Below are 24,772 nucleotides of genomic sequence, written 5' to 3'. Positions count from 1 at the left end.
GTATTCTTGGAGCTTACTGTCTAATTAGGGAGAATTATGTCTGTGAAATATCCACTTGTATATTTGCAAAATTGTAAATATGCTGAAAGCATTGAAGGCAAGGCCTGTGGTTCTAAGAGGTAACAGACAGATTTAACTTAGGGAAGGCTTTCCTGAGAAAATGATGCTTATGTTGAGAGCCAAAATAAAGGGTCAGAGTGAGTAAAGGATGGAGTGGGAAGAACATTATAGGCAGAGGAAAGAGCATGTGCAGACTTGGGAGGAAGCAGCATGGTAGATGGGCACTGTAGTCAGTGTGGAGACAGCAAAGGGCCAGAGTGGTATGAGGTGAGGGTGGAGAGAGAGGCAGGGCTTGGACCAAACAGGACTGTGAACACCATTGGTGGGGATTTTGGCATTTTATACTAAGAGCCCCTGGACAATGTTCTGTGGTGTGTGTGTGTGTGTGTGTGTGTGTGTGTGTGACATGATCAGATTTCTGTTTTGAAGAGATCACCCTGGAAGCAATATATGTAACAATTTGGGTGGGGCTGGGACTTCAGGGTGAACACAGGCAGATCATGAGGAGGCTCCTGCAAATAACGGAGGCCTAGGCAGTGGGACTTGGAGTTAGATGGTGAGGCAGGAAACTGGACATAAGTGTTTAGGAACACTGGAAAAAGTCTGGCAAAATGAATTGGAGAACAAGTAGATCAGCAAGAAGTGTGACACTAGTGCAAGAGAGGGGTGCTAAGAGCTTGGACTAGGTGGAAACCAAAAGGAAGGAATAGCTATGGAAGACCAAATATTCCCACTTAATAACAATGATAGCACCTATGCCATTGATTGAGTACTTACTACATTCTAGATACATTTGATATTCTATTTTGTTCTTACAACTACTTTGTAAGGTAGGCATTACCCCCATTTTACAGATGAGGAATCTGAGAAGTAAAGTAATTTGCTCAAGGAGCATAGCTAGTAAGTGGTAGAACCAGGGCTAGAACCCAGGGCTATAACATCAAAGGCCAACCAAAACCACCTACACTATGAATATTCCCCAGGTGTTAATGACTTAGGAGATGCAAGAGATAAAGTGGAGCAGTTGAAAGTGACCACAAGGTTTAAAGACTGAGCAGAATGATAATGGATGCTTCCAATGATATTCGATGTGGACAAAGGAAGGAAGCGGGTGCTGAGTTCAATTCTGGACATACCAGATGACAAAGTAAATGTTCATCCAGTAGGTGGAAATATGCGTGATACAACAGAATCTTTCAAAGCAGTGGCCTCTCAGGCTGGCTGAAACTGTGAGGTGGCTCAGCAGTCCCAGACCGGCACTGTGGGGTCCTCTCTTGGTTCATGAGCTAAGAGGTGTACCTCCCATCTTTGGAATGTATGTTCTGTTTGGAAGAATGTGTAAGAAAATTCCTTCTGAACTGACATAAAAGGGCTCTTCTGGGGACTCCAATCGAGATGGTGGAATAGGAAGTGGATCTCACCTCCTCCCACAAATACGTCAAAAATACATCTATATGTAGAACAACTCTCACAGAATACCTACTGAATGCTGACAGAAGGTCTCAGACAGCCAAAATTGCAAGAGAGATCACCACATAACCAAGTAGGACAAAAGAAAAAAATAAAGGAAGTGAGACAGGACTGGCACCCCTGGGAGGGAGCTGTGAAAGAGGAAAGGTTCCCTCACCCTGGGAAACCCCTTCACCAGTGGGGAGATCACTCAGGACAGAAAGGGAGCTTCAGAAGCTCAGAAGAGAGAGTAGCAGCTGGCTTGAAACAGGCAGAACAGCAAGAGATCAGCACAGAGGGTCTGCACCTCCTCCCTGCACTCCCCAGCCTGAGACGTGCATCTGCTGCTGTGGGCAGGGGCTGGGTGCTGAATCTCGGGATTCAGAACACAGACACAGGGAAAGGACTGGGGCTGGCTGTGCAGGGACAGCCTAAAGGGGCAGGACCATGCTTTGGGCCACAACCAGGGGTATGTGGAGGAAGGAGACCAGGTCTGCCATAGAAGTGAAGTGTTGTTAACAGGTGCAGGAAGTGAGGGACAGGGACCATCATAGCAGCCTCTTTCTCAGCATGATCACAGCTGGTTCAGTGCCACCTCTATGACTTCTGGGAGCACACAAGCACCAACAGGCTGCCCACATTCAGAGGTGAGGCTGAAATCAGAGTTCACCCCCAGGAGTTGTGCAACTTAGGAAGCAGGGCTGAAATCTGAGCCCTCTCCCTGTGGCTGTGCCATCTGCAGATTTATGCCACTGCCACCAGCTTTGTAAACTCAGTGCCTGCAGGACATCCAAGTGGACAACGGGTGCTCCCGTGGCTGGAGTAAGTCCAGCATTAGCAGCTGTCAGCTTTGCAGGTGCGTGCACAAGGAGGTAGGGCCAGAGTCTGGGCTGCTTCCATATCTCCTACAGTGGGTACAAGTGCATGACTACTGTGGTCTTTGTACCTGACTTCAGTGGATTGGTGCCTATGGATCTGCACTGGTGACTTTGTGAACACAGTGCCTGAGGGACACTGGGGCCAATTGCATTCCCACAGTTAAGGCAGGGCAGAGGGCAGTGCCAGCAACAGTATACTTTGTGAGCTCACACAACAGGTGACAGGCAACACCGAGCACACTCCTGGGTGGACAGCTCCTGCTGAAGAATGCTCAGTGGCTCCTCTCCTAGTGTGAGGGCTTCAATCTTGCCTACCTCATGCTGCAGTCAGAAATGGATATGGGGGCTTCTACTCCAAACACTAGAAAGTAGACCCTGTCCCTGACAGGATTGTGACAACCACAGAGCAAAGAGGAGGGCCCACTCATATCTAGTGCAGACTCTGGTCATCAAAACACCAGTCACACCCACTATCAAAGGGATAACAGCCAGTACACACTGGGGAAAGACCCAGCAGGCATCCATACTAAAAGCAGCACTTGCACCAAAAATATTAAACCGACGCAAGCTACACAGGAACTCTCCCACATAAAAACAGCACTCCAAGACCACAGTAGATAACTCTTTCTCCTAAACTCATAGAGTCAGAGAAATACAAGTAAAATGAAGAAACAGAGAAATCACTCCCAATTAAAAGATCAAGAGAATTCACCTGAATGTACAAACAATGAAACAGATTTCTTCAGTCTAATAGACTCTGAGTTCAAAATGGAGGTAATAAAAATACTGAAGGGATTAAGAAAGTCTATCAATAGAAATGCAGATTACTATAAAAAGGAACCAGAAACTATAAAGAGGAACCAAGAAAAATTATAAAACTCATTTGCTGAGATGAAAACTGAGCTAAAGGCAATAAATGGAAAATTGAATAACGCAGAAGAACAAATAAGTGATCTGGAAGATAGAATAATGGAAATCACCAAATCTGAAAGCAGAAAGAAAGACAAATGAAAACAAAATGAAAGCAACATACAAGACCTATGGGATAATATGAAGCATGCCAATCTACACATAATAGGGATCCCACAAGGAAAGGAAAGAAAAAAGGGGTTAGAAAATATATTTGAAGAATCATGGCTGAAAACTTCCCAAACCTAAAGAAGGAAATGGACATCCAGGTATAGGAAGTGCAGAGGATCCCATACAAGATGAACCCAAACAGACCTACACCAAGACATATTATAACTAAAATGGCAAAAGTTAAATAGAGGATTTTAAAGGCACCAAGAGAAAAACAAAGAATTCATTACAGGGGAACCCCCATAAGGCTATCAGTTGATTTCTCTACAGATGTTGCAGGCTAGGAGTGGCAAGATATATTCAAAGTCTTGAAAAGGAAATACCTGCAACCTAGTATACTCTACCCAGTAAGATTATCATTTAGAATAAAAGGAGGGATAAAGAATTTCTCAGACAAGCAAAAACTTAGAGAATACAGTGATACTAAACCTATCCTAAAAGAAATATTGAAAATTCTTCTCTAAATACAAAAGAAGCCAGAATCAATAGGAAAGAGAAAAATCAAAATTGGAAAGTAAATCATTTAAATAAGCCAGTACACAGATTTTTTAAAACATCAAAAAATTTTTGTGTTAGCATATGGTATTTGTTCTTCTCTTTCTGACTTACTTCACTCTGTATGACAGATTCTAGGTCCATCCACCTCACTACAAATAACTCAATTTCATTTCTTTTTATGGCTGAGTAATATTCCATTGTATATATGTGCCACATCTTCTTTATCCATTCATCTGTCGATGGACACTTAGGTTGCTTCCATGTCCTGGCTATTGTAAATAGAGCTGCAATGAACATTTTGGTACAAGACTCTTTTTGTTAACACATATCTAAAAAAAAAAAGGTCATGAAGAACCTAGGGACAAGATGGGAATAAAGATGCAGACCTACTAGAGAATGGACTTGAGGATATGGGGAGGGGGAAGGGTAAGCTGGGAAAAAGTGAGAGAGGGGCATGGACATATATATACTACCAAATGTAAAATAGATAGCTAGTGGAAAGCAGCCACATAACACAGGGAGATCAGCTCGGTGCTTTGTGACCACCTAGAGGGGTGGGAGAGGGAGGGTGGGAGGGAGTGAGACGCAAGAGGGAAGAGATATGGGGACATATGTATATGTATAACTGATTCACTTTGTTATAAAGCAGAAACTAACACACCATTGTAAAGCAATTATACTCCAATAAAGATGTTAAAAATTTTTTGTGTGTGTGAAAGCGATGATAACTACAATGAACAGCAAAAGGATAAACATGAAGGTGTAAAAGAGGATATCAAAATCATAAAATGTGGAGGGGGAGAATAAGAAAAAATGTACATTTTTTAAAAGAATGTGTTTGAGTCTTTACCAGTCTAAAGCAAGTAGATATAGGAATGGGTTAGCATACTTGAAAAACAGGGTGACCACAAATGAAAAACACCATAGATTCACCAAAAACCAGTAAGAAAGGAACTCAAGCAACTACAAAAGAAAACCATCAAACTACAAAAAAAAAGAAAGAAAAGGAACAAAGAAGAAATACAAAATCACCTGGAAAACAAGGTGTAAAATGGCAATAAATGCATATCTATCAATAATTACCTTAAATGTCAATTGTCTAAATGCTGCAATCAAAAGTCATAGAGTGGCAGATTTGATTAAAAAAACACAAGAGCCTATAATATGCTGCCTACAAGAGACCCACTTTAGGGCAAAGGACACACATAGATTGAAAATGAGGGGATGGTAAAAGATATTTCATGCAAATGGAAATGACAAGAAAGTGGGGGTAGCAATACTCATATCAGACAAAATAGACTTTAAAGCAAAGGCCAAAAAGAAAGATAAAGAAACATTCTCTAGGATTGACCACATACTAGGTCACAAAACAAGACTCAACAAATTTAAGAGGACAGAAATTATTTCAAGCATGTTTTCTGACCACAATGGCATGGAACTAGAAATCAAGCACAAAAAGAGAAATGAGAAAAAATGATTACATGTAGAATAAACAAGATGCTACTAAAAAACCAAAGGGTCAATGATCAAATCAAAGAGGAAATTTAAAAATACCTTGAGACAAATGACAATGAAAACACAACCATACAAAATCTATGGGATACAGTAAAAGCAGTCCTTAGAGGGAAGTTCATTGCCATATAGGCCTTCCTCAAAAAACAAGAAAAATCTCAAATAAACAACCTAACCTACTACCTAAAAGAATTAGAAAAAGAAGAACAAACAAAACCTAAAGCTAGCAGAAGGAACGAAATAATGATCAGAGAGGGAATAAATAGAGACTTAAAAAAAGTAGAAAAAAATCAGTAAAACAGCTGATTATTTGAAAGGGTAAACAAAATCAACAAACCTCTGGCCAGTCCCACCAAGAAGAAAAGAGAGAGGACCAAAATAAAGTAAGAAATGAAAGTGAGAAATAACAACCGATACTACAGAAATAGAAAAAAACATAAGAGAATACTATGAACAACTATATGCCAACAAATTGGACAACCTAGAAGAAATGGACAAGTTTCTAGAAACATACAGCCCACCAAAACTGAATGAAAAAGAAATAGATAATGAGACCAATCACTAGAGGTGAAATAGAAAATGTAAAAAACACACCAACTCCCTGCAAACAAAAGTTCAGGCTTCACTGAGGAATTCTACTGAACATACAAAGAAGTTATACTGATCCTTTTCAAACTCTTCCAAAAGACTGAAGAGGAGGGAACACTCCCAAAGTCATTCTTTGAAGCCACCATCACCCTGATACCAAAACCAGATAAAGAAACTACTGAAAAAGAAAATTACAGGCCAATATCTTTGAAGAATATAGATGCAAAAATTCTTAACAAAATATTGGCAAACTGAATCCAACAACACATAAAAAAGTTCATACACCATGACTAAGTGGGTTTCATCCCAGGGTCATAAGGATGGCTCAACACATGCAAATCAATCAGTGTGATCAACAAAAGAAAAAACAAAAACCACATGGTCATCTCAATAGATGCAGAGAAAGCATTTGATAAAACTCAACATTCATTCATGATGTTGAATGATGTTGAAAACTCTCACCAAAGTGGGTATAGAGTGACCATATCTCAACATCATAATAGCTATTTATGACAAATCCACAGCGAATATAATACTCTGATGAAAAGCTGAAAGCCTTCCTGTTAAAATCTGGAACAAGACAAGGATGCTCTCTCTCATCATTTCTCTTCAACACAGTATTGGAAGTTCGAGTCACAGCAGTCAGACAAGAAAAAGAAATAAAAGGTATCCAGATTGGAAGGGGAGAGGTAAAATTGTCATTATATTCAGATGATATGATGCTGTTTATATAAAACCCTAAAGACTCCACACAAAAACTACTAGAACTGGTAAATGAATTCAGCAAGGTAGCAGGATACAAGATTAACATACAGAAATCTGTTGCATTTCTTTACACTAACAATGAAATATCAGAAAGGGAAAGTAAAAAAAAAATCCCTTTCAAAATCTCAACAAAAAACAAAACTAGGAATAAACCTGACCAAGGAGGTGAAAGACTTGTACACTGAGAACTATAAAACATTAATAAAGGAAACTGAAAGTGATTCAAAGAAATGGAAAAATATCCCATGCTCTTGGATTGGAAGAATTAATATCGTTAAAATGGCCATACCCAAAACAATCTACAGATTTAATGCAATCCCTATCGAATTACCCATGACATTTTTCACAGAACTAGAACAAATAATCCTAAAATTTATATGGAATCATAAAAGACCCAGAATTGCCAAAGCAATCCCGAGGAAAAAGAACAAAGTAGGAGACATAACCCTCCCAGACTTCAGACAATACTACAAGCCTACAGCAATCAAAACAGCACAATACTGGCACAAAAACAGACATATAGATCAATGGAACAGAATATAGAGCCCAGAAATAAACCCACATACCTACAGTCAATTAATCTTCAACAAAGGAGGTAAGAATATAAAATGGGAAAAAGACAGTCTTAGGCAAGTGGTGTTGGGAAACCTGGACAGCCACATGTAAATCAATGAAGTTAGAACACACCCTCACACCATATACAAAAACAAACTCAAAATGGTTTAAAGACTTAAATATAAGACATGACACCATAAAACTCCTAGAAGAGAACATAGGCAAAACATTCTCTGACATAAATCATACCAACGTTTTCCTAGGTCAGTCTCTTAAGACGATAGAAATAAAAGTAAAAATAAACAAATAGGGCCTAATTAAACATATAATCTTTTGCACAGTAAAGGGAACCATAAACAACATATGGACTGACAACCTATGGACTGGGAGAAAATATTTGCAAACAATGCTACCGACAAGGGATTAATTTCCAAAATATACAAATAGCTCATACAACTCAGTAACAAAAAAACCCAATCAAAAAATTTCAGAAGACCTAAATTGACATTTCTCCAAAGAAGACATACAGATGGCCATGAGGCATATGAAAAGATGCTCAACACCACGACTTATTAGAGAAATGCAAATCAAAACTACAATGAGGTACCACCTCACATGGGTCAGAATGGCCATCATCAAAAAATCTACAAACAATAAATGCTGGAGAGGGTGTGGAGAAAGGGGAGCCCTCCTATACTGTTGGTGGGAATGTAAATTGGTGCAGCCACTATGGAAAACAGTATGGAGGTTCCTCAAAAAACTAAAAATAGAGTTGCCATATGATCCAGCAACCCCTCCCCTGGGCATACATCCAGAGAAAACTATAATTTGAAAAGATACATGTACCCCAATATTCATAGCAGCACTATTTACAATAGCCAAGACATGGAAGCAACCTAAGTGTCCATCAACAGATGAATGGATAAAGAACACATGGTGTATATATACAATGGAATACTATTCAGCTATAAAATAAGAATGAAATAATGCCATTTGAAGCAACATGGATGGACCTAGAGATTTTCATTTAAGTGAACTAAGTCAGAAAGACAAATCCATATGATATCACTTATATGTGGAATCAAAAATATGACATAAACAGATTCACACACACAGAGAACAGATTTGTGGTTGCCAAGGAGGAGGGGGGAGGGGAGGGATGGATTGGGAGTCTGGAATTAGCAGATGCAAACTATTATGTATAGAATGGAGGAACAACAAGATCCTACTCTAGAGGACAGAGGACTGTATTCAGTATCCTATCATAAACCATAATGGAAAAGAATATGAGAAAAAAAAATATATTCTTTATACATATATATGTATAAATGAATCACTTTGCCGGACACCAGAAACTAACAAAACATTGTAAATCAACTATACTTCAATAAAAAATAAATTTTTAAAAAAGGGCTCTTCTGCTCTGAATAAACATCTACAGTTCTAAGGAGCAAATAATTGTATGCACTTTTGAACTAAACAAGTCAAGTAAATATTACAGAGAAAATATTATATCACTATATACTACCTCTCTCCCCAAAAAACCACTAATTTTGAGCAAATATTGAACAATTTTATCACTTTGTCAATTGAGTATATAGTACTTTTAAGGCAAAAACTAAATAGAGAAAATAAAATTTGTAGGAGAAACTACAAATTTAATCCTCATTAAATTCCCCAAATTGTATCTTCTTTTCCATATCATAAAATAAGGCTATTTTTGCTGTAGAACAACTACATAAATGATTTGGAACCTAATCAACTGAGATAGAACTCTGAAGGAAATTAAGCCAAAATAAATGAAATTAGGTGTCAGAAATAAGAAATGTTTCAACATGTTTTATCACACTTCACTCATCAGTCCTCTGATCTTTTTTTTCTTTAGATTGTTCTTGTCCACTTTGACTGAATTACGTAACATGTTAAGACATAAAATATTGCCTTATTTTTCATTTTTTCTAACCTACAGCTCCTTTCTATTAGTTTTTATTAGACTTTATAGGTCACTTTGTTAACAGAAATATTTACACTCACTATTTTCTTATGCTTAAATCTTAGAGGCTGATCAGATGCAGATTCAAGTGTTTAGCATGTACATTTCACAGATGTGCTGTGCACATCCATCAGGAGGCATGTACTGTCCGCTTGTTCCTCTTTGTGTGATGTCAGCAGCCAGTAGTGATCATGTCAGATCCATTATTTCATTCAGGGGCTGCAAAATGACAATATTTTTTATTCCTTCAGTACTTATTAGCTGAAGTACTTCTTTAATGAGAAACTTCCCCCTCATCAATTTAGTTACCCTAAGATAGAATTCATAAGAGAAAGGCAGAATAAATGTTTGATTCTTTCCTTTTGTAAACAATTTTCAAAATAATGAAATCTTCCAAAGGGTAACCAATGAGAGATTTTTTTTCTTTCTTTTTTTACTATTGTGAACTCTCGGATTTAAACATTAGTTAATGCTTTCAAGCAATTTTGGTTATTATTCTTATTGACGCTTTAATTATCCAATAGATAGTCTGTAAGAGCCTCTTTGTTGGCTCCTGAGTCCTTTTGACACATGCTCAGTAGTCCTTGACAGCATCCTTGCCATGTATTCTGTTATGTCAAGATATTCCAGCCTAGTCTCGTTCAGTTCCTGCTCAAGAGCTGTAATGGGCTATACTTCCAAAGCCATGGGTGCAAAGGGAGCACACTGCTGCTTGCTTCGTTTCTATATCATTTTAGTGAAATTTAGGAAATATGTGTCTTTTTAAAAGATAAGATCTATCATGAATTCGTACTGATTCATATTAATACTTCTAATTTGAGTTAGTATTTTCTACTTTGTTTCTGTTTCTCCTTTCTCCCATGCTGAAAACCCTAGTTCTCAAAGACACCTATACAATTGCAAAGATGCTTTGTTCACCCTGCAATTCTAGCCAATGTTGAGCAGCCTGGACTGAAGACACCTCAGGTGAGTCATAAATAAAGAGGCTTATTTCTTGGAAAAGGGCTCTTCCATGTTTTGACCCTTCTGTCCATCCTGCTGGGCCTCAGGCCACTCATAAGTAAGTTGCAATCATCCCATAATGACTCCTTCAAACTGCAGACATGGAGTCCCCAGATTTTAGGAGACGCTTCAGAGGGGAGGGTGGAAATCACATGCACTTTATATGTTGTCACCACTTCTTCCACGGCCATAGTGTGGGGTGACTGTGTCATTCAAAGGCTAACGGGCTACTCCTCTATGATTGTACAGGGGATGAAAAAGCCATTTCTGAAAAAAATTGTCACTAACTAAAAATTACACCAGAAAGGGGGAAAAACAGGTCACAAAATTTTCTCATTTAGGTTTAGACTGGGGGCAGGAGGGCTTCTTTTTTTTCATGGAGAAATATATAAATATATTTATCAATATTTATATATCAATAAAGAATAGAACCAATATAGGATATGTTATATAGAATATGTCTATCAATCTAGAATTTATTCTATATTCAACAATTATTCATTAAGCATCTACCAGGCATGGTGTACAACTCTGGGGAATCAAAGATGAGCAAGATAAACTCACTACCCTTAAGTAAACAGACATGTGAACTAAATATCTTTTGAATAAAATGCTATTTAAAACACAACAATATGAGTGAAAAAGTGATTGAAGCATAGAGGGGGAGATTAATTCTGCACAAGGAAAATTAAGAAAAGTGTTAATGGAGCAGCTGGTTAATATCCCAGGCTTCCAATTTCTTTAGCTCATAGGGGGCGAGGCCTGCCCCCGATTATAGGGTACACTTCATAAGCATATGAACCACCACAGGCTTATAATATCAGATGAGACCATAGCATTCTTCATAGGATAATTTAATCTGCGTCTTAACCCAGTTGAAAGGAGGATGAATCTATGGCCCCTTCGGTCCCCATATGCCCCAGACTAAGAACATAGATGAGATGCTCCTGTGAGAGATGTCACCACAGCAGAGGAAGCACACAAGGTTGGGAATGGGTGGCACAACTAAACAAAAGGAGGAAAAGAAAGACACCAAGGAAGGAGGCCAAACTGAAAACCTAAGTCACAAAAGAGATGATGATTTGCGCTAAGGACAGGCACTGCTGGAAACACGGAGCAGGGACAGGTTGCAGCCCCCTTCACGTCTCAGTTTGCAGCAGGCTCCTTCCTCTCATAAAGCTAGGATTTCTGTTAAAATAAATGTGTGTACAAACTGGATTATTCTGAATATCATTTTAATAAGAATATAAAACTTATCAATATGTAACGTTTTCATGGGAGACTTGAGCTTCTGTCTTTAAAATCTATTTATTGGTATTCATGATGCAATATGTGAATATCCTACAATAAATATCTGAAGTCTCTTCCACTTGTGTTTTGATCTCTCCTAGCTTTGTTTCTCGGCCTTATTTGCCAAGACAACCCATAAAATCTCTAATCTCAGGTGAGGTAGGGTTTATGTTTTGTTTACCTGCAGCTATGTGTTTTTTTTCCCATCTCCTGTTTGTGTATGTGCAGACACCACTGATGTAAGGCAAAAAACATGCTGTTTGCATTTCTTATCAAAGAACCTATATGACCGTTAGCGTAACTGATGCTACCTTGGGCCCATACAGCTCCTCCTGTCCCCCCGCTGACCCTATCCAGGACTGTACCACACAATAAATCACTTCTCTGTCATTAGGAGCTTTGTAGTTAAGAGACATTGTTTAATAATCATTAGGACCAGGTGGCCTCCATGCTCTGTTAGTCCCTAAACAATGATGAAGACCTTTGCTGACGTATTCCCAGCGCCCATGAGACAGTTACCCATTCATAAAACTTGACTTAGGAAGGCACGTCCTATTTCCGAGCAGCCCCCCAACTCCTTGGTTAACTATAAAACTGTCCCAATGTCCCCTCTCAGAGGTGTGGAGTGCAGCTGTGAATGCTTCTGGGTCATTGTCCACCTGATCCAGATCCCACCCTGTAACTTATCCTGTAATAAACTGGTCCATTGATTACATGGAGCTGCCTGCCTCGATTTTCTGTCTCAAGATACCTTCTCAGTTCAGTGGGCACTTTTGGTTCCCTCTGTCTTCCAACATTGCCCAAATTATGAGTTAATTTATACTACAGATTGGATACAGTAAAAGAAAAAGAAACCTTAAAGAAAAAGTTCATTGGCAGCATGCTTGTGCCAAAGTTTAAGTATATGCTGAAGCTTTTAAAAAATACACAAAATTGGAGTGGGATCAAGCATCTTTACACAACTGGGCCCAAGCTGTTTGGGGCTTGTGTCTTTCTGGGACAGGAGAATGGGAGCCTGTGACCACCTCAAAATGACTACTGACCAGGTCAAACGGATTTCCTATTACCAAGTTGTGTTAACCAGAAATAAACAATTTTCTTTCTTTCTGGTTGATTTAACCTCTTTGTGATTTAGTTTCCTTATGTAAGAATAGAACTATTTACCAGCACCCAAAGTCTAGGAGACCATAGAATGGTGAAGACGAAAAGAACCCTAGAAATTGTTCGTTCCACCCTCATAGGTGATAAAAATCATGGCCTCAGATGGTTGACTTTTTCAGAGTTGCAAAGCTCAATTTAGGGGCTCATTGAAGAATATTCTAACAAACGTTGGAATAGAATTCTCTAAAAAGGACATATATATTTATTTAAATTAAATATAGTTAAGAACATTTCTTCTTAGGAAAACATGCAATATACTGAAAGAACTTTCTACTAGTCTTCTTAGAACAAGGCTTCAGAAATAAATGTGAGAAAATTAGAGGTAAAAACATATCCTCAACTTAGTATCTCAAGCAGTGCTATGGTCTCAATGTTTGTGTCCCCCAAAATTTGTATATTGAAACTAACCTCCAAGGTGGGACCTTTGGGAGGTAATTAGGCCATAACGATAAAGCCCTTATATAAGTGTTCTTATAAAAAGTACCTTTATAAAAGAGGCCTGGAAGAGCTCCCTTGCCTCCTCTGCCATGTAAGGATACAGCAAGAAGTTGGCAGTCTGCAACCTGGAAGAGGGTCCTTACCAGACCCGACCATGCTGGTACCCCGATCTTGAACTGCCAGCTTCCAGAACCATAAGCAATAAATTCTTGCTGTTTATAAACTCCACACTTTATGGTATTTTTACTATAGCAGCCCAAATGGACTAAGACAAACATTGATAATATCCTTTGTAGAGGGCAGAGCTTTAAATAGAGGATACAAGCACAGGAGGTATAAAATTTAATTCTCATGATGTTTTTTTGTTAGTCAAAGAAGAATTCCTATATATAGAATACTATACCTTTTTAATTTCAGATTTCAAATTACAAGGGTTACTCTGCTGGCTGAAGAGGGATTTCTTGAATCTCTCTATAACCCTTCTTTTCAAATTGTGGTGCAAAGCTGGAGGAAGCTGCATAAAATGAGAAAATCATTATAAGCACATTGTTAACTATGTATAGCTGACTCCCAGGAAGCATTTGTGAAGGTAGCAATATTCACTCAACAGGGCTAAATAAGAATTTAAATTTTACTCCAAATAGCATGACTGAATGTTATAATTTTTCATTCTACAACCCAGAAGAAACACATTACTCTGTTCTCTTTCAAAAGGCTACTTCTAATTATGTTACTGTTCTTTCATTTTATTTATATTATTTTTTCATAGAATGACTAAATTATATATTAGTTGCGTGTATAAGTTGAATTTTGTAAACAACAGACTTACAAGGAAAGATTCATTCTATGAATGCTTAAGTGCTTGTATCATGCTCAGAACCATGCTGAACACTCTCATCATGGTCCTTGTCCTGAAGGATCTGACACTTTGGACCAGGAAGCACACATCTGCATTAGTACAGAGTCAGAGGCCTGCTTCTGAATATACAGCTGGAGAGAGATCAGATTGGAGGGGCCAAACTTATCAAGAAGAGAGAGAAATGAATTTGTATACATTAGGGCTCAGCAGGATGAGTTAGATTTAATAAGTAAATAGTAGGAAGCCACAGGTTTGAGTGGAGAAGGTAAGGGAAAGTACCTCAAGACAGATTTTTGGTCTTGATAATTCCCTACTGTTACCCCCCAGAAGTTGCCACTCCCTACGTCAAACACCAAAGGGCAGTGTTGGCCCAGGACCTTCTAGTTGATGCCCAGCATGACTCTACCTGTCAAGGGGAAAGGTAGCAGCCCTTTCTGACATACCTCAGTGTCTGCTACAGCACCAATGCGTCCTTCAAAAGTGACTTACCCCGGTTGTGGCAGCCATCACTATAACATTAATTCAGATACTCTTAAAATCTTGCTCTTCATTTAAGTTGATAAGCCTCTAGTTAACTTAGAATTGCTCTTACTACTCCTGATGGTTTGACTTAATCCTCACAAAAACTTTCTTGCATAAGTTAATATTCAGTCAACTTAAGATTCATATACAGGGCAGTATTAGAAAGCTATTGTATCTTATCAGAATAATTATCACAAGCGACAGCACCCTATCTTTAAAGTTTTCAAGGAAGAATTAAAAATTTTGCACAGAATGATGACTCACACATAATTTAAAACTGCAGATGATATTTATATATAATTTTATATATATAAGAATTATAATACTAAGAATAAAATTACTAATACCTATGACTTGTATGTGCCAGGCACTATGGTTACTCTTTCATGTGCATTAGCTCACTTTTTTCTCGACAATGAACTTATAAAGCGGGTACTATCCTATAGGTGAGGAAATCAGACCTTATATAACACCCAAGATACTTTCTGAGGTAGTGAGTCTACCAGCACAACTATTGTTCGAGAGCAAATACCATCACCACTAGCATTACACTAGTATAGCACTTTATAAACATTTCACATACTTTATTTCCTTTATCACAATAGTCCCATAAGCTACCTGAACTTTACTGATGAAGAAACTGATTCTAGAGAAGGTAATGATTCCTTCAATGTCACAAGTCCAAACGGGTGGTTTTTGTTTGTTTTTATCATACCAAATAAAATAACAGCAGAAAAAAAGAGAAATCTTATACATTTATATTGTAGGTTTTCTCAAACATAATATATGGATTCTTTCTAAAGAACTAGTATCTCCAAAAATAGATTGGCAGACCATCAGTAGCCCACAGGGCCCCCTTTGATAGTGACTCAATATATTTTCTATTGAAAAAAGTTATTTTGACATATTACTATTTAAGAGGAGATTGGTATATGCAGATTTTTAAAGCATTTATTTAACATAACAATCAAATCTTAACTATAGAGTTAAATCCAAACCTTACGTTGCCTGCACAGGTTCTACCTAAGCAATAACACATAAAGACTCCTACTAAAAGATAATGTATGTACTTTAGTCACCTTGTATGCTCAAAGATCGATTTTGGTTTCCAGCAATGGAAATGAACCATTGATTTCATTCTCAGCTTAGGGTCTGAAGATTCCCATCTTATTTATTTATTTATTTTAATATCTTTATTGGAGTATAATTGCTTTACAATAGTGTGTTAGTTTCTGCTTTATAACAAAGTGAATCAGTTATACATATACACATGTTCTCATATATCTTCCCTCCTGCCTCTCCCTCCCTCCCACCTTCCCTATCCCACCCCTCTAGGTGGTCACAAACCACCTAGCTGATCTCCTTGTGCTACGGGGCTGCTTCTCACTAGCTATCCACTTTACACTTTGTAGTGTATATATGTCCATGCCACTCTCTCACCTCATCACAGCCTCCCCCTCCCCCTCCCCATATCCTAAGGTCCATGCTTTAGTAGGTCTGTGTCTTTATTCCCGTCTTACCCCTAGGTTCTTCATGACCTCCTTTTCTTTTTCTTAGATTCCATACATATGTGTTAGCATATGATATTTGTTTTCCTCTTTCTGAAATACTTCACTCTGTAAGACAGACTCTAGGTCCATCCAACTCACCACAAATAACTCAATTTTGTTACTTTATATGGCCGAGTAATATTCCAATGTATATATGTGCCATATCTTCTTTATCCATTCATCTGTCAATGGACATTTAGGTTGCTTCCATATCCCGGCTATTGTAAATAGAGCTGCAGTGAACATTTTGGTACATGACTCTTTTTGAATTATGGTTTTCTCAGGGTATATGACCAGTAGTGGGATTGCTGGGTCATATGGTAGTTCTATTTGTAGTTTTTAAAGAAACCTCCATACTGTTCTCCATAGTGGCTGTATCAACTTACATTCCCACCAACAGTGCAAGAGGGTTCCCTTTTCTCCATACCCTCTCCAGAATTTATTGTTTCTAGATTTTTTGATGATGGCCATTCTGACTGGTGAGAGATGATATCTCATTGTAGTTTTGATTTGCATTTCTCTAATGATTGATGACGTTGAGCATTCTTTCATGTCTTTGTTGGCAATCTTTATATCTTCTTTGGAGAAATGTCTATTTAGGTCTTCTGCCTATTTTTGGATTGGGTTGTTTGTTTTTTTGTTATTGAGCTGCATGAGTTGCTTATAAATTTATGAGTTTAATCCTTTGTCAGTTGCTTCATTTGAAAATATTTTCTCCCATTCTGAGGGTTGTCTTTTGGTCTTGTTTATGGTTTCCTTCACTGTGCAAAAGCTTTTAAGTTTCATTAGGTCCCAATTGTTTATTTTTGTTTTTATTTCCATTTCTCTAGGAGGTGGGTCAAAAAGGATCTTGCTGTGATTTATGTCATAGAGTGTGCTGCCTAGGTTTTCCTCTAAGAGTTCGATAGTGTCTGGCCTTACATTTAGGTCTTTAATACATTTTGAGTTTATTTTTGTGTATGGTGTTAGGGAGTGTTCTAATTTCATACTTTTACTTGTACCTGTACAGTTTTCTCAGCACCACTTATTGAAGAGGCTGTCTTTTCTCCACTGTATATTCTCCCCTCCTTTATCAAAGATAAGGTGACCACATGTGCGTGGGTTTATCTCTGGGCTTTCTATCCTGTTCCATTGATCTATATTTCTGTTCTTGTGCCAGTACCATACTGTCTTGATTACTGTAGCTTTGTAGTATAGTCTGAAGTCAGGGAGTCTGATTCCTCCAGCTCCGTTTTTCATTCTCAAGATTGCTTTGGCTATTTGGGGTCTTTTGTCTTTCCATAAAAATTGTGAAAATTTTTTTTTTTTTTTGCAGTACATGGGCCTCTCACTGTTGTGGCCTCTCCCATTGTGGAGCACACGCTCCGAATGCACAGGCCCAGCAGCCATGGCTCACAGGCCCAGTCACTCTGCGGCATGTGGGATTCTCCCAGACCGGGGCATGAACCCGTGTCTCCTGCATCGGCAGGTGGACTCTCAACCACTGCACCACCAGGGAAGGCCAAATTTTGAAATCTTTTCTTCTAGTTCTGTGAAAAATGCCAGTGGTAGTTTGATAGGGATTGCATTGAATCTGTAGATTGCTTTGGGTAGTAGAGTCATCTTCACAATGTTGATTCTTCCAATCCAAGAACATGGTATATCTCTCCATCTATTTGTATCATCTTTAATTTCTTTCGACAGTGTCTTATAATTTTCTGCATACAGGTCTTTTGTCTCCTTAGGTAGGCTTATTCCTAGATATTTTATTCTTTTTGTTGCAATGGTAAATGGCAGTGTTTTCTTAATTTTACTTTCAGATTTTTCATCATTAGTGTATACGAATGTGAGAGATTTCTGTGCATTAATTTTGTATCTGGCTACTTTACCAAATTCATTGTTTAGCTCTAGTAGTTTTCTAGTAACATCTTTAGGATTCTCTATGTATAGTATCATGGCATCTGCAAACAGTGACAGTTTTCCTTCTTCTTTTCCAATTTGGATTCCTTTTATTTCTTTTTCTTCTCTGATTGATGTGACTAGAACTTCCAAAACTATGTTGAATAAAAGTGGTGAGAGTGGGCAACTTTGTCTTGTTCCTGATCTTAGTGGAAATGCTTTCAGTTTTTCACCATTGAGGATGATGTTGGCTGTGAGTTTGTCATATATGGCCTTTATTATGTAGAGGAAAGCTCCCTCTGTGCCGACTTTCTGCAGGGTTTTTTTTTATCATAAATGGGTGTTGAATTTTGTCAAAAGCTTTCTCTGCATCTACTGAGAGGATCTTATGGTTTTTCTCCTTGATTTGTTAATATGGTGTATCACATTGATTGATTTGCGTATATTGAAGAATCCTTCCATTCCTGGCATAAACCCCACTTGATCTTGGTGTATGATCCTTTTAATGTGCTGTTGGATGCTGTTTGCTAGTATTTTGTTGAGGAATTTTGCAACTAGGTTCATCAGTGATATTGGCCTGTAGTTTTCTTTCTTTGTGACTTCTTTTCTGGTATTAGTTTCAGGGTGATGGTGGCCTTGTAGAATGTGTTTGGGAGTGTTCCTCCCTCTGCTATATTTTGGAAGAGTTTGAGAAGGATAGGTGTTACCTCTTCTCTAAATGTTTGATAGAATTCGCCTGTGAAGCCATCTGGTCCTGGGCTTTTGTTTGTTGGAAGGTTTTTAATCACAGTTTCAATTTCAGTGCTTGTGATTGGTCTGTTCATAGTTTCTATTTCTTCCTGGTTCAGTCTCGGCAGGTTGTGTATTTCGAAGAATTTGTTCATTTCATTGGCATAAGGTTTCTTGTAGTAATCTTGCATCATCTTTTGTATTTCTGCAGTGTCAGTTCTTACTTCTCCATCTTCATTTCATATTCTATTGATTCGAGTCTTCTCCCTATTTTTCTTGATGAGTCCAGCTAATGGTTTATCAATTTTGTTTATATTCTCAAAGAACCAGCTTTTAGTTTTATTGATCTTTGTTATCATTTCCTTCATTTCTTTTTCATTTATTTCTGATCTGATCTTTATGACTTCTTTCCTTCTGCTAACTTTGGGGTTTTTTTGTTCTTCTTTCTCTAATTGCTTTAGGTGCAAGGTTCGGTTGTTTATTTGAGATGTTTCCTGTTTCTTAAGGTAGGATTGTATCGCTATAAACTTCCCTCTTAGAACTGCTTTTGCTGCATCCCATGTGTATTGTGTCGTCATGTCTCCATTGTCATTTGTTTCTAGGTATTTTTTGATTTCTTCTTTGATTTCTTCAGTGATCACTTCGTTATTAAGTACTGTATTGTTTAGCCTCCATGTGTTTGTATTTTTTACAGATCTTTTCCTGTAATTGGTATCTAGTCTGATAGCGTTGTGGTCAGAAAAGATACTTGATATGATTTCAATTTTCTTAAATTTACCAAGGCTACATTTTTAACCCAATATATGATCTATCCTGGAGAATGTTCCATGAGCACCTTTGAAAAATGTTTATTCTGTTGTTTTTGGATGGAATGTCCTGTAAATATCAATTAAGTCCATCTTGTTTAATGTATCATTTAAAGCTTGTGTTTCCTTATTTATTTTCATTTTGGATGATCTGTCCATTGGTGAAAGTGGGGTGTTAAAGTCCCCTACTATGATAATGTTACTGTCGATTTCCCCTTTTGTAGCTGTTAGTATTTGCCTTATGTATTGAGGTGCTCCTATGTTGGATGCATAAATATTTACAATTGTTATATCTTCTTCTTGGATAGATCCCTTCATCATTATGTAGTGTCCTTCTTTTTCTCTTGTAATAGTCTTTATTTTAAAGTCTATTTTGTCTGACATGAGAATTGCCACTCCAGCTTTCTTCTGATTTCTGTATTCATGGAACATCTTTTTCCATCCCCTCACTTTCAGTTTGTATGTGTACTTAGGTCTGAAGTAGGTCTCTTGTAGATAGCATATATACGGGTCTTCTTTTTGTATGCATTCAGCCAGTCTGTGTCTTTTGGTGGGAGCATTTAATCCATTTACATTTAAGGTAATTATCAATATGTATGTTCCTATTCCCATTTTCTTCATTGTTTTGGGTTTGTTATTGTAGGTCTTTTCCTTCTCTTGTTTTCTTGCTTAGAGAAGTTCCTTTAGCATTTGTTGTAAAGCTGGTTTGGTGGTGCTGAACTCTCTCAGCTTTTGCTTGTCTGTAAAGGTTTTAATTTCTCCATCAAATCTGAATGAGAGGGGCTTCCCTGGTGGCACAGTGGTTGAGCGTCTGCCTGCCAATGCAGGGGATACAGGTTTGTGCCATGGTCCGGGAAGGTCCCACACTCTGTGGAGCAGCTGGGCCCGTGAGCCATGGCCGCTGAGCATGCACTTTTGGAGTCTGTACTCCACAACGGGAGAGGCCACAACAGTGCAAGGCCCGTGTACTGAAAAAAAAAAGAAAAATCTGAATGAGATCTTTGCTGGTTAGAGTAATCTTTGTTGTAGGTTTTTCTCCTTCATCACTTTAAATATGTCCTGCCACTCCCTTCTGGCTCGCAGAGTTTCTGCTGAAAGATCAGCTGTTAACCTTATGGGGATTACCTTGTGTGTTATTTGTTGTTTTTCCCTTGCTGCTTTTAATATGCTTTCTTTGTATTTAATTTTTGATAGTTTGATTAATATGTGTCTTGGCGTGTTTCTCCTTGGATTTATCCTGTATGGGACTCTCTGTGCTTCCTGTACTTGATTAATTATTTCCTTTCCCATATTAGGGAAGTTTCCAACTATAATCTCTTCAAATATTTTCTCAGTCCCTTTCTTTTTCCCTTCTTCTTCTGGGACCCCTATAATTCGAATGTTGGTGCATTTGATGTTGTCCCAGAGGTCTCTGAGACTGTCCTCAGTTCTTTTTGCTTTACTCTGCTCTACAGTAGTTATTTCCACTATTTTATCTTCCTGGTCACTTATCCTCTCTTCTGCCTCAGTTATTCTGCTATTAATCCCATCTAGATTATTTTAAATTTCATTTATTGTGTTGTTGATCATTGCTTGTTTCCTCTTTAGCTCTTCTAGGTCCTTGTTAAGTGTTCCTTGCATTGTCTCTATTCTATTTCCAAGATTTTGGATCATCTTTACTGTCATTATTCTGAATTCTTTTTCAGGTAGACTGCCTGTTTTCTCTTCATTTGTTAGGTCTCATTGGTTTTTACCTTGCTCCTTCATCTTCTGTGTGTTTTTCTGTCTTCTCATTTTGCTTATGTTACTGTGTTTGGGTTCTCCTTTTTGCAGGCTGCTGGTTCGTAGTTTCCATTGCTTTTGGTGTCTGTCCCCAGTGGCTAAGGTTGTTTCAGTGGGTTGTGTAGGCCTCCTGGTTGAGGGGACTAGTGCCTGTGCTCTGGTGGATGAGGCTGGATCTTGTCTCTCTGGTGGGCAGGTCCACGTCTGGTGGTGCGTTTTGGCATGTCTGTTGCCTTATTATGATTTTAGGCAGCCTCTCTGCTAATGGGTGGGGTTTTGTTCCTGTCTTGCTAGTTGTTTGGCATAGGGTGTGCAGCACTGTAGCTTGCTGGTCGTTGAGTGAAGCTGGGTCTTGGTGTTGAGATGGAGATACCTGGGAGATTTTCGCCATTTGATATTACTTGGAGCAGGGACGTCTCTTGTGAACCAGTGTCCTGAAGTTGGCTCTCCCACCTCAGAGGCACAGCCCTGATGTCTTGCTGGAGCACCAAGAGCCTGTCCACATGGCTCAGAATAAAAGGGAGGAAAATTAGAAGGAAAGAAAGAAAGAGGATAAAATAAAATAAAGTAAGATAAAATAAAATAGTTACAGAAATAAAAATAATTATTAAGAAAACAAATATTTTTAAGTGAAAAAAAAAAGAAAAAAACCCCAGACAGTCAGAACTGTAGGACAAATGGTGAAAGCAAAGCTATACAGACAAAATCTCACACAGTAGCGTAAACATACACACTCACAAAAAGTGGAAAGGGGGAGAAAATAATATATCTTGCTCCCAAAGTCAACCTCCTCAATTTGCGATGATTCGTTGTCTATTCAGGTATTCCACAGATTCAGGGTACTTCAAGTTGACTGTGGAGCTTTAATCTGCTGCTTCTGAGGCTGCTGGGTGAAATTTCCCTTTCTCTTCTTTGTTCACAGAGCTCCCATGTTTCAGCTTTGGATTTGGCCCTGCCTCTGTGTGTAGGCCACCTGAGGACATCTGTTCTTCGCTCAGACAGGACGGGGTTAAAGGAGCCTCTGATTCGGTGGTTCTGACTCACTCAGGCTGGCGGGAGGGTGGGGTACAGATATAGGGTGAGCCTGTGGTGGCAGAGCCCAGCATGACCTTGCACCAGCCTGAGGTGTGCGCTCTGCGTTCTCCCGGGAAACTTGTCCCTGGATCACGGGACCCTGGCAGTGGCGGGCTGCACAGGCTCCCCAGAGAGGAGGTGCAGATAGTGAACTGTGCTCGCACACAGACTTCTTGGTGGCGGCAGCAGTAGCCTGTGTCTCATGCCTGTTCCTGGGATCTGCGGTGATAGCCGCGGCTTGCGCCTGTCTCTGGAGCTCCTTTAAGCAGCACTCTTAATCCCCTCTCCTGGCGCATCAGGAAACAAAGAGGCAAGAAAATGTCTCTTGTCTCTTCGGCAGCTCCAGACTTCTCCCAGACTCCCTCCAGGCTAGCCGTGGTGCACTAACCCCTTCAGGCTGTGTTCCCGCTGCCAGTACTCTCCCGGCATCAGATCAAAGTCTGAGCCTCAGCTCCCAGCTCCGCCCGTCCCTGTGGGTGAACAGAGAAGCCTCTTGGGCTGGTGAGTGCTGGTCGGCACCGATTCTCTGTGTGGGAATCTCCCTGCTTTGCCCTCCTCACCACTGTTGCTGCACTCTCCTCCATGGCTCTGAAGCTTCCCCCTTCCACCACCCGCAGTCTCTGCCCACGAAGGGGCTTTTAGTGTGTGGAAACCTTTCCTCCTTCACAGCTCCCTCCCACTGGTGCAGGTCCAGTCCCTATTCTTTTGTCTCCTTTTTTCTTTTTTCTTTGCCCTACCCAGGTATGTGGGGGAATTTCTTGCCTTTTGGGAGGTCTGAGGTCTTCTGCCAGCAATCAGTGGGGGTTCTATAGGAGCAGGTCCACGTGTAGATGTATTTCTGATGTATCTGTTGGGAGGAAGGTGATCTCTGTGTCTTACTCTTCAACCATCTTCTCCAGCAGACCCCATCTTATTTTTGATGAAAACAGATGTCAACTCACTGAAGGCAGAGTTAGGATGCTAACATCCTGTCTTTTAAAATAGTTGCTTTTAGATATTTTCCACATATCTGTCTCCATGGAAACTGGATAAGGCCACCACCAGCCAGAAGTAAGCAGTTTCCCATTTAAAGTCACTTGTTGGTTGTCAGAAGGTATCTGGCTCTGCAATTCAGGGTGCTACCACAGCTTAAGTCTGCAGGAATTTAGTAAATAAATATGTGAACAAGGAGGGTATTTTGTTTGTCCGTTCAGTTTTACTTTCAGAAGTTTCCTTTGCAATTATGGAACAGAAAAAATTGACCTTGTTCTTTAAGCTTTGGTAAATATGTGAGTGTAATGGTTAGACTTGTATTTATCTCCTTTATTTGAAAGGCAGTGACTTTGGTTAGCACTGTAATTTAAGGTTCCCCAAAGAGGAATCATTCCTTACTATGAGCAATGTCATAAACTTTAAAGTATTCTGGAAATACATTTTTACAACCACCGTGGTTATATCTTAACTTGTAGCAAGGAATTCCATCTTGCCAAAAATATGAAATCATTTGTTATGCTGGCAGTGTAAGAACATAATAAGGTGTTTATAATAGTTTCATTCTTGCTTTATCATACTTTAAACTCCAATAAAGAAACAAAATACATCCATTTCAAAAGTTTTTTAATATAAAAATTAGCAGGACAGGCATATGGAAATTATATTTAAATTTCAAAGGATATTTTCTTTCAATTTAGTAGTGAATCATTAAGGTAACCAACAAGCTATTTGAAGTTATTTCCATAGCATTGAAGTTAAGAATTCTTCTCCATGTATCTATATCAGTATTTAAATGGAAATGTATTTTTGAATATCTTTACTCGATAGAGATATGGAAGATTATATTTTGACTTATTAACCAATTTTCTCCCCCATCCTATGTTCTTATGCCCCTTCACCCACTTTCATTTAATCAGGTAGACAGTTATGTAGGATTGCCTAAAGGAAAGGTTGACAGAAGAAAATGGAGAAAACGGTAATCAGTTTTAGACTCTTGAGCCTTCAAAAGGCTGGCCCTCAGGGTAAATGAAAAGAATATCAGATTTGGTTAAAAAAATTTTAAACCCCAAAAAATAACCCAAATATGATAGATAAGAGCCAGGCTACTCTCCAGGCTGGGCAGAAGTCAAAGGGGAAACAGTGAGAAGTTAGAGGTGGGCAGGTCCAAAATAAGGTAGTCCCTTCTTGAGCCCCCAGGCTAACTGTGCCAGCTGTAAGTTTGTTTACTCTCAGCTCCAAATCCACCTTCATTGCCCTGCTTGTGACACTGGAACATATATCCCTTGTCAGCTGGCTGGATGTTCAGCTCTATCTGCAGAGGGCACTAGTGGAGGATGGAGCCTGTCTTTCTG

General features: G+C 38.9%; 1 protein-coding gene across 1 annotated transcript in view; it reads right to left on the bottom strand.

The window, feature by feature from the left end:
• NEK10 (NIMA related kinase 10) overlaps positions 1-24,772 on the bottom strand; it is a 305,942-nt gene that overhangs the window by 16,455 nt on the left and 264,715 nt on the right. The window contains exon 33 of the mRNA XM_032649886.1: positions 13,673-13,783. Coding sequence (XP_032505777.1) covers positions 13,673-13,783 — 111 coding nt within the window. The remainder of the gene's footprint in view (positions 1-13,672; positions 13,784-24,772) is intronic.

The sequence above is a fragment of the Phocoena sinus genome, chromosome 11 (assembly GCF_008692025.1).
Source record: "Phocoena sinus isolate mPhoSin1 chromosome 11, mPhoSin1.pri, whole genome shotgun sequence".
Lineage (NCBI taxonomy): Eukaryota > Metazoa > Chordata > Mammalia > Artiodactyla > Phocoenidae > Phocoena > Phocoena sinus.
The sequence above is the reverse complement of the archived record's forward strand: the minus strand, read 5'-3'. Positions and strand labels throughout refer to the sequence as shown.